Source organism: Halichoeres trimaculatus, unplaced genomic scaffold, assembly GCF_033239565.1.
Source record: "Halichoeres trimaculatus isolate MK-OKI-2021-1 unplaced genomic scaffold, fHalTri1.1 fHalTri1_scaffold_8, whole genome shotgun sequence".
Classification (NCBI taxonomy): domain Eukaryota; kingdom Metazoa; phylum Chordata; class Actinopteri; order Labriformes; family Labridae; genus Halichoeres; species Halichoeres trimaculatus.
In genome coordinates, this window is record NW_027437186.1 from 25,349,546 (window position 1) to 25,367,788 (window position 18,243).

Sequence of the window (18,243 nt, forward strand, 5' to 3'; positions counted from 1 at the left end):
TTTTCTTCAAGTACCACCTTCACTCAGCACAGGCATTGTTCCCTTTGTGCCAGCATGTAATTTTCACAGCTAAGTGAGATCAGGGGTTTTTAAGAGGACATTGAAATCATACCCACTCAGTGTCAGCATGATAGCATTTAGTGCCAATCTGTATCCAGGCCCACTCCTAAAGTGCAATTGAAGGCTTCTTATGTACATGGACACATCAATGTACGTAAACACTTCACTTCTAAATCACCTGTAAATACTTCGTCCTGTCTGTGGGGAACAGCAGGGGAGTGAAATGAAAGCAGACTGTGGAAATGAGAAATGAGACAGGCTCATTGTTGTAGTACTTTAGATGTCACATTAATCTGGATTCCCTTTTGAAGCTGTCTAATTAAGTCTCCGCTGCATAAAAGAAAAAGCTACAGTATGTGCACATGGCCTGGATGCTAACTGCTAATTACAATTTGTTGTGATTTGGTCTGAATACAAAATGATCATTTTCTTTGCCCCTTGCAAAGGCTATCAATCAGCTTGTCAACACAGTTGCTATAATCGCTGTTTGATTACAAAGACGGGACGGGACGGGCTGATTATAAAGTTTTAATGAAAGCAGAGATGGGAGACTGGTTTCGAATGAGGGAATTTAGCCGGTGTGCCTCACCTCACATGTCCTTTAACACCAGTGATTGAAAGTATCCTCAGTATGAGGCTCAAAGTAGCCACATGTAAAAGAAAACGCTCTCACTGAATCCCTGTCTTCAAGGTAAAATTATGTAAAACAAATGAAACCAGCTGTGCTTTGCATCCCTTTGAGAACATGTGGTTTAGTGTCCTTATGTTTCCCAAACCACTTGAATTAAACTGCAGTGAGTTTTGCTATCATGATGATTGCAGCAAGACCTCATCCAGCTGAACATAAAAATATAGAGTGCTCTCACTTCGAATCATATGATACTCAAAGCAGCTCACCTATAGGATCAGGTGTCCTTTTTCTCTCCTTTGCTGCCCCGCTGTTTTCCTTTCAACCCTGCCTTCTTGAATTCCTCGCCCCACTTCTCTTTTTCTTCCTCCTTTGTTGCCTCTGTAATAAAAAAGGGCAAACATTTAAGAAGTCACTTTGACGTCAGAGAGTTTACTTTCAGATCCAATCCGCCGAGCTGTGCATACAAAGCTGTCTGCACCTGTCAATTTCAAAAGGAATCACGGCACCGGTATTTTTCTGGTGAGTAAGATAAAAAAGGAAAGTGAAATGAGTGCACTCCAGCCATAAAGGCTTAAAGATGTGCCACAAAAGTCAGTCAGAAGATGTTAGGCTCAACTTCATTTTGAAACTGCTCCTCTTATTTCTTAAGCAGTTCAGAGCTAAAGAGAAAAAATACATCTGACATCAAATCTATGCGGTTCTCTGAGCTCTCTGAATTAGACCTGAACATTCTGGCATCACATATACAACAAGAAAATTAGTGGATTTCAGAAGCAAAGTACAGAAAATGTCATTTTCCCCCTGGCACCTTCAACTGCTTAGATGCCTGAAGCTGCAGAAAGCTCCAATGACTGCTCCACAAGTTTGTTGACAGAAAGCTGATATCAGTCAAAAGCTGCATTTCTTTGTGGACCAAGGATGGAGGACTCAGGGTTTAAATCCAGCTGACTTCAGGTTCACAGGGTGCTGCTATCCACCTGCTTCCATTACTTAATCATGGAGCTTAAAGGAGCTGGTCATAACTTAAAGGTAACAGTATGGCTTAGAGTAATAGATTGAACTCACAGTAATGTTTATAGGAATATGAATAAATGCGGGGGTTCTTCAGAAATCAATGCCTTGAATTAGTTTTTCAAAATTGGGAGCTTTTGCTTCTCATTGGGGGGGGGGGGGGGGGGGGGTTGTCATTGTTATTTTTCTTTTTTTGAGAAATTCAGATTGATTGAGTTTGTACCTGGTTGCATAAATAGAAAGTTTAATCCATCCTTTGGGATTTTAATGAGTCAGAAATTTCAGATGAAAACCTGGCAACAGCCCTTAGATCATAGTTTTTCTTGACTAATACGCTTTACTTTTTCTAAGCGAATGATCAGACATTGTCAATATTGTTCTAAATTATTTCGAAATACATTCATTTTTTTAAATATATTTTTTTATTCATTTTTTGGCAATGTGTCAGATTATAAATGTGTAAATGTGTCAGAATAAAGGCAAATTTAAACGTTCATTTTCCATTTCTTCCCGTTGTGGAATTTGCCTTGATACAATATATGCTATTTGCGATATGATGAGTTTAACAGGGAAAGTCTCACTCTGGCACTTTTATTTCCCATATAAACTTAGTTATGAGCTTTTTAAGTTTCTGTAAAAAGTCATCTGGTGGGCAGAGTGGAATGTTCTGAAATATATATAAAAAAAAATTAGGAAGTGTATTCATTTTTATGATATTAAATCTGCCTACCAAAGACATGGCCAAGAACATCCACCTATCAGTTGATTCAACTATTTTCACCATCAAGGGTTCGTAGTAAGCTTAAAGTCTTATCTAGACTTGACAAGATCTGAAGTAAGTAGACTTATGTACCACCTTATAATGTCTCTGTGCTACTTTTGTAAAAAAAATATGATGGCGTGTCTGACTCCCTGGCTCCACAGCTGCTGGTGCACAGAGTCGTACTGCCTCCATTGTTCATGCATTTCAGTAGCGAGGTCGTTGTAAAATCTCACCCGATGATTCTTGTATAATATGTCTCAATTCTCTCTGGCTGCTTTCATGGCTAGCATTTTTGCTTTAGTTGAGGAACTTCATTATCAGAGTTCTTGGTGGGGCTGCCTCAGTCCAACGTGGTCACCATCACCGGTGGGCTCCACATGGGGAAGATGTCAAGTGCTTCTGGTGTCCAGCTCTCCAGAAACGAGCAGGGGTCCGAGCTCTCCGCTCCCTCTGGGAGGTTTAAAACCCTCAGGTTGTTTATTCGAGATCTTGTCTCCATGTCAGTCTTTCTTCAAGCACCTTGTTCCTTCTCTCCAAATTTTGCACTGTGGCCCGTTTTTTTCATTTTCCAAGGTGGATACCTGTGTCTCAGCCCGTGTTATTCTCTCAGTGTACTTGATCAGTTCCTTCCTTTTATCTCCAACAGCATTTATTACCCCGTCCAACTGACCTGTAAATTCATGCTATCTATTGCCCCTAAAATTTCTTCTTTAGCATGAGCTCACCTCCATGTTGTGTTGCTGTGTCTACGCTGGCTCTATTGCTAACTTTTGGCTCTGGGCTCTGTGCTCCAAAGTTGGTTAATCTTCATTGTGTTGGCGTTTTTCCCCTGTCTTTATTTACTTTCCCTGAATATGGCACCTCTGCAGCAAAAATGCTATTTTCTAACCGTCGAAGGCAGGTGTGGGTGAGGATGTAAGTCCAATAAGAGATCTGAATATAAAACTTCCTAATAATATGCTAAACCTGTTTTATATCTTTTGATTGAACAGCTCAGTCCTTTTCAAGCATGTAATTTATATTCTTGTTGAACTGTGTTTTTTATGCTGGCTTAAAAAAAAACATCACCTCATTTATAGCAATAAGTGAAGGAAAACAACTGAAAACTTCAAGTTCCATGATTTAGTCAGTGCTTTAATATCAGTTTGCTGTAACTGCTACATAAATTCTCTTACCGTGTTTTACATTTGCAACACTTCAGGCTACAATTTGCTCAATTTGGTGTTGTAATGGTGTGATTAGAGTAGGCGGGGAGCAGCTGCCTGTAGCATATAGTACAGGTTGTAAGTGGGATCAGTAGCTGTTAGCTGCCACAGCAGTGTGGGCCCCCTGTTGCTGTCTATTCAAAATACGGATACAAATACAACCATCATGCCAGGATGGAAGGTGCCGAAAATAACCACTAACTGTCTGACAATATCCTAACATTTCCCTCCAAAAGCAAAGACAACCCATCTTTCAATCAGATTCCATTGTTGGCTGCTCTTTCTCCCTGTTTGTGATCCTGCCGCCTGTGTTCCTTCAGGCCTCATTCATACAAACAGAGGTTCTCTGAAACAACAATACTCAGCGTTTGTCATTTCCTGTGCTGGGTGCTTTGAACGTTCTACAAGCCTCATTTCCATTCTGAGCCGTCCTCCCTGATTAATAACACAAAAGTGCTTTTTACTCCCGTTCTCTGAGCCTTTGTGTGTGCTCTTGCGGTTGGCTTTGGTCCACATCCATATTTTCTTAAACTCAAGCGTTTATTTGTTCTTCAGCTGGGAGAAAAATAATCTATGGCTCAAGCAGCTGCTGAACATCTCCTACTTTTTGTTGTTCAAAGCCATAGAGCTGTGATCAGAAGGCCAATTTTAACACTTGATTATTTCAAATAAGATCCTGAACATCAAACCTGAGCATTGTGTCGTGCTGTCACAGAATGTGAAGCAGAGCTTTGCATTCATCTTCAAGATCTTTTCTCTCCCCTGTCTGAAGTCTACCCTCTGTCTTGAGGTGTGTGTTTTGTTTCCCAAACTGCAAAGCAAAAAAAAGCATTTGTTCCACTGAAAGTGTGTGAGAGGTCATATTGTGTTCTTTTCAAACACAAGGTGAAAAATAAATAACAGCTCAAAGCTGATGTAATATCAAGGACTGTCATTTCAATCCTATTTCAAGCCGACGTTTGAATCGACTGCAATTCACAAGATCTTTGAGACCTGTGTTGTTGATTTTTTTCTGCGAGGAAATAAAGAGCAGATGATGATTTCTAAACACTGGAGTTTTCTGAAACCATTCAGCCCCTGTTGAATAGATCTCATCTTCAGTCAGCTCTCTCTCTTGGCTTTTTTTTTTGCTCTGCACGGCAATTTGAACTGTCAGACATGACTCGGTTCTCATTCTCACTGATGCATAGATGCTGACCCAAAGTCAGATGCAACTTAAACTTTGTACCAAAAACCTTTCGTGGAAATGAAGACATTTTATCCTGTGGAAACGAATGAAACAATGTTCAGCTTTATCTAGCATCAGGCTTTCTGTACAGCTTTAAGGCACAGGGCAATGTCTGTGTAATCTGACCTCGGAGCTGGGGCGGAAGAACAAGGCCCATAAGGACGGGATGGCGGTTGTATGTTATTCTTTAGGGGCTTGAACTCCCCCACATCCTGTTTCTTGATATCTGTTTTGTACTGCTTGGGAATAATCAAAACTATCAATGGAAAAGAGAGGGAAGAATTGAAACAGTATCCACAGTCTGACCCCTGAAACTCTATTTTTAGACACTCTCTGATGGTTCATGTGTTCAAAAACCATGTGGAAGTTTACAGATGTCTTGTTTTTCTGAAGCTGCAACCAGAAGCACAATTATGTAGATTCATCAGAAAATTGCCTCTATCTTTGATCGTTTTAATTGTAGCTGTGGGGGTTCTATCTGAAAGACAAATATCTTCATGGAAAATAAGACTAATGTGAACTATTGAAGCCCTCCCTGTTAAGAGGGTTTGTAGGAACAATATTCTGTCATTTATTCGTGTAGTCTTTCATCTTTGGTCTGAAATTAAGTCAACCTAAAAACACAGCAGCTTTTTGATTTGGATCACAGCCAGTATCACATCTGATCTTGAGCCAGGGGGAAGTCTGCTCCGAGGTCTGTCCTGATGCCCCATTACATCGAACACACCACTCTGTGCATCCAAATGATCAGCCATTAAAACAGCTACACAGCCCCCGGAGAAGAAGACGTGCTGTGATACACTGACAGAAAAGAAAACACCAACATTAGACGCGTGGTATCTTACTCATTTTTAATTTTGCCTCTTTTTTATGATTTGCATTCAGACAAGACTGAATTCAGCTGCTGTTAAATGTCTCAGTGGGATGTAGTCTGATATCAGATCGACTGCCCAGCGAGAAGGAACAGACCGAGTATTTTTCTGTTTTTATTTGAATACCATTTGAATGGCACTGGCATATGAGGTGAATGTCAATTGAATTTGGAGCTCTGGTAATAAAGAAGTTTGATAAGCAGGTTTTATGACGGGAGAGAACGCAGACTTTCTCGTCAAAGAAAAAACAAAAGACCTTTTGTGGGAGTCCAATGATTAAATAAGTGGATCAGTAAATAAGCCAGAAATTCTCTCTCCCATTCACCTTTGTCACATATTGATTTCATCACTGTCCACAAGGAATTGTTAGCTTTATCCAAAGTCAAGCTTAATGTTTTTGCTACCTGATGTGTGGATGTTTGTCATCCATAAAATGAGCTCATACTGCAGCTATTTAACAGCTGACTCTCCTGCTCTGAGCTGAATGGAAATCTGTGTTGAGCGCCCTTTGGAATATGTCGGCAATTATGCATACTGCTACGGATATTAACTGCATCTATTTTAGACCATTAGAGACTCTTTGTTTGTGCTGCACTGCAGAGTTTTGCCTCCTTCAACTAAAGTAAAAAATATCCTGAAGCAGCCTTTTTAAATGTTGCTCATGTGTTTACTTTTGACACGTCTTACATTGTCCTCAGTCCTGCCATCGGCAAACAAACAATATTTATCAAGGTATTCCATCCAATTCTTTGAACACTATCTGAGCAACATCTGCAGCAAATATTTTCAAATATGTCACAAAGTTTACCTGGACTCAGAGTTTCAATTTGGTGGTCCAATATCAAGGTCACTGTGAGCTCATTCACCCTGTTGTGGTGAACACCTTATCTCAGCAATGCCGGGAGGGACATTTAATACATTGGGTCTGTTTTTATGTTTTTTTTCCATCTGTCCAGAGGAATGGCAAAACTCGCAATTGATAAGTTGACAATCTCCATTTGCTGTACCCCTCTTATGTCTGTTCATTCCACTGTCGCAAGAGGAGTGTACCGACAACCATGCAGAGTAAGAGAGAAACAAAGAGAAACTAGTTTAATTTTCCCTCCTGTAAATGATTGTGGTGCAAATTATTTCTTCGACCTCCTTCAAATCTAATCCGAAGTGATTTACAAAGAGCTCAACAGGACTTGTTCTGTTCTCTTTCCTTCAGGTTCATGTAATCTTTTATTCTTTCAAACACTTTCAATTTAAGAACAGAAAACCCAGATTCCCTTACACCACCAAATTTCTATTGTCTTCTGACAACTTGGTTGTTTGGTGGAGGAACACAACTGGTGCCAGTTTTCACCTCTCTTATAGTTTACGGTTCAACCTTTGTTTGGTGGTGTTCCTCGTAGATTTCCACTTCTATCAATCCTCCCAGAAACTGCTCTTGATAATCTGTGTAAGGGCATTGAAAGCAACTAAAGAAAAACAAATTGAAATTCTCTGTGGGAGTTTACATGCCTGGCTTATAAAGCTGATTTTCCTGATGGATCACAGCCTCCATACAAGTGTAATATGACTTAGCAAATTGGTACCACAAAGAAAAATGCCTCTCTTAACACCTGACTTGATGAAGGTAGACAAGAAGTGTTTTTGCTCTTTCTTCCAAATTTATCAACAAGGAAAAAAGTAAAAAAAAAAAAATCAATTTTCTTTCAGCCTATTCATTATCAATGTTCTGTTGGTGACTCCCGGGTTTTAATAGTTTGTAATTGGTTTGAGGAGCTTTGAAAGATCATGTCATCACCCCTCACGGTGCACCGATTTGTCTGGCATAAATCTGTTGGGCTCGATCGATTCTCAATGGCAAGTCCTCAGACTTATACATATTGAGCTTACTAATTGTAGTCTTTGGGGACTTTACAAGGCTAGACTGGCACCATAAAAATGATTTCAGCTCCACTCAGTTGCTATGGTGAAGAAGCATCAGGGGTTCCCGCTTTCGTCTGAGAGACACCCCGAGGGGCAAAGGAAGTTCTTTAATAGAAAGGACAAAACAACAGAATATTTAAGGCAAGAAAAAAATGAACAGAAGCGACTGCAGTCCACAGATTTTCTTTTTGTTTTTCTTTGTTCATTGTAATGCCAGTTACAAGTATGATTACTATCCTTGTCACATTCAGACTACTCATAATTATGGAAGTGAGCTCTTGACTGCTTTGTATAGGTTAAGAGTGGTTAAGAATAAAGAAAGACTGTAATACCTGTGTGATTTTCAATGAGAAACCCTTATGTTTACAAAAAGCTAAGTACAAAGAATAAAACACATTGGCTAAGTGTTGCATTTTGAGCTGTCAGAGTTTTTAATCTCAAGCTGTTTCTTGGTCTGAGAGGAACAAATGAAGAGTGTTGCTCTGGCACAGAGAAAGGCTGCTATACAAGGACAGTGAAAACAGCAGGGAAGTAGACGTTAAGGTGGTGAGAGACTTTAAAAGCTGTCGCTGTTTTCTGTGTGTCATGCTGGGTGTTAATAGATAATGTGATGTTCAGGGTGGCAAAAGGGGGCTTTATAGTTCAAATAAGGTGAAAAGAACTGTTCCTGAACATGGAGAATTCTTGTGTAAAGAGGTTTACGGTCTTCCCTGACTAGATAACATCTGAATGTGTTTCATCAGCAGCCTACAGTTGACTCTGTTTTCTTTGGGGTTTTTTTTGCTCTCTGTGAATCAGTGAGGGCCTTGCTGGAATGCTAAGTTTCCAGGAAAGTATACATGCTTGATGAGGCTTGTCTAAACACAACGGCAGCATCCGTCCCCATAGTCACTGCTGTGAAAGGTTTTCTTACTGCGTTAAAGAAAAAGAAAAAAAGATGTCTTGCTTTGAGCTGGAATCGTGCTTCTTGCAGGTGCATGTAGGAAAAAGTACAGTGTTTGTTCCAGCAGAATCCAGGATTTAGTGTCATGTGCTTCAAACTGCAATGCAAGGAAATCAGGAAAGAGATATCAAGTTCACCTCGACTGGTGTTCAGTTTGAGTAAACCACTGTTACGAGAATTTGGATTAATCAGAGTGGATGGAAAAAGATAAAAGTGTAAAAAGAGGATTAGCTAAGAAAACCCTTGTGGTGAAATGTATCCTGAGCTCCTACACTGGGAAAGAGAAAAAAACTTTCATGTATAATTTGATTTCAACCAATCAGCTCGCTGCTTTTGTATGATTTGGAAATGTGCCTCTAACTTACTGTTTCCCAAAACACCCTTCTCTTTTTGTAAACTTGCTAAGATGTTTATATGCTTTTTCAGCGACAGCATAATTCTACTCATGTTTTGTTAACATGTTTGATGACTTCCTGACATAGCTCTTCTCATATTAGATAAATGACTGCAATTCGTGAGCTAGTCTTGATGTTTGTTGTTTTTATGCCAGAAACTGTAGATGAGCTTTTTCAGCTCACTCAAAGTGACTTAATCTACAGTAAATAGAGTGCTCTAATAAAATTTGGGAGTATTTTTATGAGTCCCTTAACTCCTGTTAGCTCATATTTTCTCATACCGTTTACAGAATTCACAGTCCTCACCTAAAGCAGAACCACACTGTGTGGGGTTCATGGAGTGTTAAACTACATATATATTTTTTCTTGCATTGCTGCATCTAACAGGACCACATACAGGCTTTGGTTTGAGGCCAGCAGCTCTTGGAAACTGAACATTGCACAATAATCTCTTTTTTCTGGCCCAGTGAGTCAAAAGCACTCTGGCTGGGTACCCTATAAAACGAAGCAAAACCCCTTAGAAACCTATCATCCACTCCATTTCATCACTGGAACTTTGTTTGCAGCAGGAGAGGACATACACCCTCAGGGGAAAAAAGAGAGATTTGAATAGCAGCAGATCTAACGGGTTGCCTGTGTTTCTGTGTATGTTTTTTTGCAGATGGAAAGGTGGAGGTGACGAAGGAGAGCCTGAAGCTGTGCACCATGGGGCCAGGGAAGGTGTTTGGAGAGCTGGCTATTCTCTACAACTGCACCAGGACTGCCACTGTCAAGAGTGAGTCTCCTCAGATGCCTGAAAAACATCCACAGTGCTCACATCAGCCTGTCCTCACGCTTCCCAGGAGTCAGATAGTGTCACCTGTTCACACACGCACACACATCCACTGGAATCTGTCCCTGCAGTGCGAGGATTATGGGTATTTTCATCCTGTAAGATCCTTTCTGAACAGAGTGAAAGGGATCACACAATCACTGTATGAATGACAGCCATGAAGAACACTTCTCATCACTACTTTGTGTTTTCACAACACTCCAGTTAAGTGTCTTGCAAGATTCCCAGCGAGCTGAATGTTAAGGTTTGCTGCCTCCGCTCTTTCATGTGTCAAAGCTCCTGCTATGAAGGATGCACAGTGGGTGAGTAGGTGGTCGATCTGACTGGCAATTTGAATAGTCAGCCTAATGGAGCAAAGAGAGGAGACTGAGAAAGGACAGGACAGATGGTGTACTATGCACATTTGAGACAGAGAGTGTTATGAGAAGCGTGTGTCAGGGTGACGAAATGTGTGTTTATGTGAGGAAGGAAACAGGAAATAGCTGGGAATGCGTCTTTAGCGGGGATAAAAAATTGAACACAGGTGAGATGAGATGAAGCCTGTTGGGTTACAGGGCGTCTTTGTACATAAATCAAAACAAATGATCGCTATGGTTGAAACAAAGACTTTATCATAATTCAGTTTCATCGCTATTGATCTGATAAATTATTACTCACACCAATTAAGCTGGTTTGTCTGAGCCTGAGGGAAGCAAACTGATGTGTGACCCAGGTATGAATGAATGCATGAAGAGCCTGAGAGGGAATCTCTTGCGTTGAGGATGAAGCAAAGGGAACAGGTTGTCAGCGGTGGTCCCCTTTCTTGCCCCTTTTTACATCTCGTGATCCCGCTACCTCTGACCATCCAACCTGTCGGAACTCCCACCTCCCGTTGCTATGGCAACAAGTGCCCTGAGGGAGATGAGCCAACTCTTCTGGGATAAAATATTCCCTTTTCTACAGGCGACAGAGTGTCTGTCTTTTTTTTTTTTTCCTCATCTTGTATGTTCTTTTTGCCTGCCACCAGCCCACCTGCCTGTAACTTGCTGTCACGCTCTTTTGAAGTGTGCGTCAGTGCTTTCTTTGCTGGTGGGGTGGTCGCTTCTTAAAAAAAAGTGCTCTGCATGGAACAAGTGATGTAATTGTCTACACGGGCAGAAGTGTGTTTACAGCCTTGCGGGGTCACTGGCACCGTCCCTCAGGGTAGTTGTCTCTGGTTTTAATGTACGTCTCCACACAGGAATGTGCTGGGGAATTCAGCTGCCTTTTGGCTGTTAAAGGTGGTGACTACCTGATGAGCGTGCGCCAAGATTTGGGCTTCAGTCAACCCATTATGCCTGTTCCCTGTTGGAGGACAGAGCCTTGGTATAATTTTAATTCACACTGCACTGCCTCCAAAGTCATATGCCTGATTAATGATTACATCTTGGTAGAATTTAGATGACTAACATGCTAATGTGGAATCAAAGGAGCTCATCCATAAAACTGCCACAGTATTCCCCCTCTTTCCTTCAACCGGGGAAAGGAACTCAGAAAATAATTACATTATTGCTAACCGTGATAATGAAGAGATTATTGGAGGTTGTCATCTGTTATGAAAACTCACAGAAACAATTAATTTCCCGAGCAGTCAATTATGTGCAATAAGAAACTGTTTGCATTCGTGATGCAGATCAATCAAGCGCATGAGACGTTTCCAGCATCAGGTGGTGGACGTATTGATGACATTGCTGCTGTTTCTTTCCTTCTTTTACAAACTGGAACAGTGGGAAACACTTTAAATATTTTGCTCAAAGGTTTAAAAATCAAATTTAGAAAGACTTCATTCATGAGATTTAATTAGTTTCAGTAAGAGCAAAATGAGCTTGAAACGTTCTAGTCCAGCTGCTTTTAGTCTCAAAGCACCCTCACACTTTTAAAGCTTTTTATATCCAAATTACTTCAAATTAGTTGCGACCATTTCCTAAGCTCACTGCAGAGTTTGGGATGTTTAATCATGTCTCCCCTATCTTTCAAGCATCATTTGGTTTCTATTTTTAACCCAACACGATAAAAATCACTGGCATGAAACTAATTCATCACAGTAAACATCGTGCCTGCTGGCTTTGAAAATGAATCTGCACTTAGGAGTGTCGAACACAAAGACACAATGTTTCTCTGACAACAATGGAAACAGAGATAATGTTTACTCGGACGGATTATCTTTCTCACTCTTCATTTTAAATCCTTTGTAAGTTGTTTGTGAAACCAAGCTGGTATCAGCAACATCTAGTAATGACTTTAAGAGAAGGTGAAACAGATTTTAGAAAACAGTTTGCAGTATTTGTTGTTCAAAGAGAAACATCTAAAGTCAGTGTTCCTATTTACAATGAATGGAGCTATGTATCAGACTTGACGTAATAATAAGGGGGACAATTTCTGGAATCTCCTGGATAATTTGAGGCCTGGTTGCAGCAGAGGTGTCAAAAGTATTTACATTCATAGCAGTATAAATGCCAGGGTTTAAAAAGACTTGTAGAAGCTGAAGTATCATCTCAAGCTTTTTACTTCAGTAAAAGTGTTTAAGTACTGGTTTCAAAACTACTTGAGGTATGAAAATAGAAGTAACTTAAAGAGGGGGGAAATTCCATTAAGGTCAAAAGCTTAGGCTGTGCCACAGGGGCCTATAGTTCATATAGTTCATCCCCACTCCCGAGTCTCTGCCACGGACATCTTCATACTATGCAACATACGTAAGTCATGTCCTTGCTCAAGTGTGGCGTGATTAGTTCGCATACAAACCAACAGGGTTTTGGAATGGTATTTATGGTTTAATGGTTTATACATCTCATCCATCTACAATCATATTCACTCTTTCCAGATTTCAGTGGTTTTTGGAAAGGTTTTTACTTTCTTTGGTGTGTGTGTCTTTTTGAACGATGACAAGCTGGAATGAAACAGGAGTAAGAGCGGCTATTTTCAAAATGTGCAGAGTAGAAAGTACAGATATTTGCCTGAAAATGTAAGGAGTACAAGTAAAAAGTTGGCCAAAAAATAATTACTCAAGTAAAGTATAGATACAAAATGTTTACGTAAGTAAGGTAACAGTATTTTTACTTAGTCACTTGACACCTCTGCCTGGTTCACTGTGACTCCTGGAGTCCTATGACTGTGGATTCGAAGAGTGACTTACAGGAACACAATTTTTCCATCAATTGGCCTCCTCAGCCTTTGGGGCATTACACATGTGAGCACTCTCTCCCAACAGAGATTAATCCCGTACAGTAAGCCTCCTCTGACCTGAGCACTGGTAAGAGCGCTTACTCCTGGGCTGTGTAGCTCCAGCTATCAATATGTTATGTTTGGTTTTAGGACACAAACATTTACCTGCAGAGTTATGGCCACACTTGGTCTTTGGCTCCACTCGTCTTGGTGAATGAGGCAGGATTTTACGTTCTGCCTGTGAGAAAAATATCGCCCCAGTTTACAAAAAAGTCCCTCTCGCCTTCAAATCCATATCACATCATTTTCACATGACAACAATCGGGGAGAAGCTGGCCCATAAGTAGGAGAAGAAATGGATGGGAGTGAGAGACAAAAGAGAGAGGTGATAAATACAGGACAGCAGTGACAGCAAAATGAGGGAGCCACCTCAAGGGAAGCGAGACAAAATTGGTGTTTTTGTGTCTGCAGACAGACCAGAGAGACGCACAGTGGCCTTCAGCAGAGCAATACTCTTTTAAAGCATCAAAATGTCCCTGTTTCATGGAGAGCTGGACTTGACAGCCCAACAGGATGCAATTCAGCATGGTGGGACAAAGAGCGTGCAGCAGGTTACAGTTACAGGCTTCACTTCAGAGTGGAAAGAGTGCAGAAGAAATAATTTAATAGAAACAACCATACAAGTCCAGCAGTCTAAGCACACATCTGCAAAGAAATATGCTAAAAGGGTGAAATCAATAGTTTCCCTACGGCTAAAAATTACTTCATGCTGTATGAATTTGTGGAATATAAAACATAGAACACTTCAAAACTGCAACACTTTCCCTAAGCCGGCTGTACCGTCTTCACATCTTTTTCTTTTGGATCCTCAGCCTGAAAGCTGATATTTGGTTTACACTGACATTTAACAGAGAAGAGCAGCAAATTCTCACAACAGTGCCTGACATTTTAGTCTGAAAAAATCATTATGTCGTTCCTAGGTTTATCAAGATGATTGCAAACTAATTTACAGCTAATCGATTCAAAACATTATTATTAATTGTTGTTCCAAATGCACTTCACTTTCCCCCACTTTCACTCAGTCACTTTCTCTCAATGACTGGCTTGATCTGTAAACCAGTCTCTAACACAAAAATTGCTTTTATCAGGGTGTTTTTACATTTATTTTGTAAGAAGTTTGTGAGACCTGCATAAAGTGTACCTAAACTCCTGTACATGATAACCAAAAGCCCAATGTTCAGTAAGTGTGGCTCCAAATGCTTGTTGGGAATCCCTGAGTTGTTTTGGAGCAGCCCCCCTCTCTCAGAGTGAGGTCACTGCCAGTCAACACTAACGTAATCAGAGAGACTGATTATCTGTGCGCTCCATCTTAATGATAGTGGTGGAAAAAAGCAGTCTCAGACGTCAATGCAGAGACTCAGCTGCATGCTCTGTTGGGATCATATTTAATACACATGAATGCTTAAAGTACTTTGTAAGTAATTATAATAACTGCTTTTGAGGAGAGCTGGATGTCCTCAACGTTGTGAGGCAGATCCAGACTGTATTAGAGGCAGCGTTCAGTTCAGAGTTAAGCCTCTTTAAGTTTCTTCATCAAGTGGACTGTTGGATGATCTTTGCCAGCAGCAGATGCACAAACTTCACAAATATGTTAACCACTTTCCATCACACCCTGACACTCTCTCAAAAACTTGTGAAAAGAACTATTACGTCCGCTAAATGTCTGTCTGTGAATAACATAACTCAAAAAGTAGCAAATGGATCTAGATGAAAATTTCAGGAAAGGTTCAAAATGGGATAAGGAAGAAGTGATTACATTTTGGAGGTGATCCAGATCACTGTCTGGATCTGTTTTCTTTTTTATAGGATGCTTTATCATTGTGAGATGGGGTCGGTTTCACCATATGTGGATATAACTCCCCGATAAATGGTTAGATTGCTTTGCAAAACAATACAAGACAAGCTCACCATAATTTCTGACAGATGTAAAAGTACAGTCCAGATCCCGGCAATATTCTGGATACTAAGATCCGGAAAATGAAATATGTACTGGGTCATTATTATTTTCAACACCGTCAGGTAACAAATTATCGTATACCTGCAACTAACACCAAATTGTAGCAGACAGTCTGTTGAAAGGGAGTATAATATGAAAGCAGGGCTAAAGTGTTGTGTGACAATCATAATATGCTTGGCGGAGGTCTTCGCTCTCTGAGTGCTTTTCTAGTTCATACTGCATTCAGGTTTGACAGGTATGCATTTTCATGATCAGTGTCCAGCATAGGTGGACTTTTTCTAAACACAAGCCCGCCCTCCTCTTCATGCTCTCACGCACATTGGAGAATTAGGTGTCAGCTGTGTAAAGGAGCGTGAGTCTGCAGGTATTTGGAACAGAAAGCACAGCTGAGAAAATAGGAGCATTTAATTGGCTGGAAACTCAATGACTAGGATTTAAAAAAATGAGAGGGTAGACTGGTTGACATGGTCAGACTGAAAATTAAATACAGCCTTGCATCTTCATTTTGGGTGGCCAGGGTTTACAGTGCATATACTCAAAATATCAGAGATAATTCACCTCTATCTGGTAAACAAGGGGTTTAGAGTGCAGGTAGAGCAAATTACAGCCAACTTTTAGACAAATTACAGTGCTCCAAACCACAAATTAGAGTCAGGTGTAGGCCACCTGAGCTCAGTTAACTATGCTGCTATGTGCATCATGACCAGCTAAGAGGTCTTTGTCAGCAGCTTCTTCTTCTCCCTCTTCTCAGCTTTCTCAAACTCAACTACAGCTCATCCAAACAAAAACACTCCTTCCTCATCTTCTACATTTGCTGTAAGTACTTATGCAGCAATGGATTCTGCACAGCACTCTCATCATCTACAGCAGCATTATTCTTGATAAGCGTATCTTAGGACATTTCGAAGCCTCAACCTCACTCTCAGACCCTCACTAAACCTGAAGCATTTTCTGTATTTTATCACCCAATAAAGTGTGTGTATGTGATCACTGACACATTAATAATCCAATTTATAACGATTTCAATAGATTACAATAGATGACTGCTCCCGTCAGTGAATATCTGATGCATTAATGCAAAGAAGATGAATATTGATGCACATCAGTCTATACATGTGCATACATTACAGGACGCACATTAGATTTTCATCTCAAATTGACCTTTCCTTCTGCATATGAGTCATAGTATTTGACATTTATATTCCACTAATGTGGATTTGAGATAAAATGTAAACAAGTTTGATTAGCGTAATGGAAAATGTTCATTTCCTACGAATGGCGCCATCCAAGTTACGACTGCATCTGTTCTTTTGAGATTATGGGTTTTATGCTATGGGAGAATGTTGACCCATAAACCAATAGCACCATAGGCCATTTGGTTACTAGAATATTGCTCTTTAGCCTGACTGCTTGGAGCAAAATGCCTGTTTACTCGTCCTAATGATAATTGTTTTTTCATGACATGGCAATTCAGTCCTCTGACAATCACTGGATAGCAAGACAGCTGTGCTTGACCACAAGGGAAAAATATTAAATATCTTAAAGCCTAATATAGTAGCTGGGTGTTGGTATCAAATGTATTGAATCAAAAGGATGTCACAAAGTTGTGCATCCAAAAAACAAACGTTTAACTTCTTTATTCAAATGATTAAGTAGTTAAATATTTTTGATTAAGTAGTTGGGCTCCAGATATCTGCAAACATCTTTTTGACTCTTTCAAACCATCGCTAAACAGTTCTTCGAATCTTTTGTTGATTGCTCTAACTGTGTTTTTTTGGATTTTGTTTTATGTTTGGTAGATTCCTGAGATACTTGGTTAAATTGTTTGTGCTAAATTTCACTACATTGCCGCTACTCCTCGAGGCAGGCAGTTGTCTGAGTGGGAAACAAGCGTGAAACACCTCCAAATTGCTGATCCTCTGTAATTAGCTTCCTCCATGCTACATTAGCTCCTCGTCTAGCCAAAATACACAGAATTACTGCTGCTGCTGATGTAGTACATGCACGTGGTTGTTGCAAACACTCTTTAGTATAAAACTGAGTTAAATAGTTTAGTCACTGATTTCATGATCTTGAATAATTATCTGTTGGATTTCTGATAACAAGCTCATATCATTCTCCCACACTTTGTAAATCATGAATATTGGGACTTTCTTTCAGTGCAGGTTTGTCTTCAAAAATGAAACATGACAGCTAATGGAAGGCTACTACTTGGGCATCAGTATTCATAGACACACACATGTATTACAGCACTTGATCCTGTGGTTTCACAGACAGAAAATTAAGCCACAGTGGCAGCGTTGTTCTGGAGACTTCTAAAAACGGTCCTTGTGATGGAGTGATAACCCTGTCGTACAAAACCCTTCCTTCCGCTGGGAGTGAGCGAACAGTTATCCTTCTAATCAGCCTGAGAGAGGGAAATGTGCGTGTTAATATGAGAGTCTGTGTATAGTAGATGGTGTCTGCTCAGTCTCAGGAATCTACCCGCCACTAAAGAGATGAGTTGCAGGTCTGACTTCTTGGAGAAGCAGGCACCAAGGTAAACACTGTGACCGTTACAAGAGACAGAGAATGTTGGGGGGGGTTTTGCCTTTGACTCTGTGATGTTTAAATAATAAAACACCTTGTTTGTACGACTGTCAGTTCCCTCTGGATCTCATGCTATCTTACTCTGGCTATATTTTGTATAAAAAGTCCTCCCTATTTATATACCTCATTGTTATTCTTGTGTCTCTGACATGTTTTCTTAATCTATGAATTATAAAGAAGAGCACACAACTCCAGGGAACTCCTGCCACACACAAATTTTATTCACATACGACTTAATAAAAAACTGTGGCATCACCTCCAGCCTTTCTCTGACCCTGCTTTGCGATTCAACAGAACTGGTACCACATCTAAGTTTCTTCGCACAGCTCTCATGTTGGATCTGACGCAGAATACAAAGCACCAGCTCTTTGCCTCTCAGACTGATAAAAACAACAGCATTTTAGACAAATTGTTTTCAGTGTGATTAAAAATAAGTGAGAGCAAGGCGTAAAAGCACTCGCTGCACAGAAGCCATTATTTCTGTGCTTTTTGAAAACAAAAAGCGAGGACTTTCAATTTGCACTTCACAAATGGGCCAATTTCCTATAAATTTAGCGGAACTCAACAAAGAAAGTGCATCAGAGCGAGCGTTTGCTCTGT

General features: G+C 40.3%; 1 protein-coding gene and 1 long non-coding RNA gene across 4 annotated transcripts in view; one reads left to right on the forward strand and one right to left on the reverse strand.

Annotated features, from left to right (window-relative positions):
* Positions 1–18,243, forward strand: part of LOC141795014 (cGMP-dependent protein kinase 1) — an 89,362-nt gene that overhangs the window by 25,742 nt on the left and 45,377 nt on the right. For both annotated transcript variants that reach the window (XM_074675739.1, XM_074675738.1), the window contains exon 3: positions 9,687–9,800. In XM_074675739.1, the coding sequence (XP_074531840.1) occupies positions 9,687–9,800 (114 nt within the window). The remainder of the gene's footprint in view (positions 1–9,686; positions 9,801–18,243) is intronic.
* The window catches only part of LOC141795015 (uncharacterized), a 36,799-nt gene continuing 19,524 nt past the window's right edge, over positions 969–18,243 (reverse strand). For both annotated transcript variants that reach the window (XR_012598571.1, XR_012598570.1), the window contains exon 3: positions 969–1,069. This is a non-coding gene — a long non-coding RNA (uncharacterized LOC141795015). The remainder of the gene's footprint in view (positions 1,070–18,243) is intronic.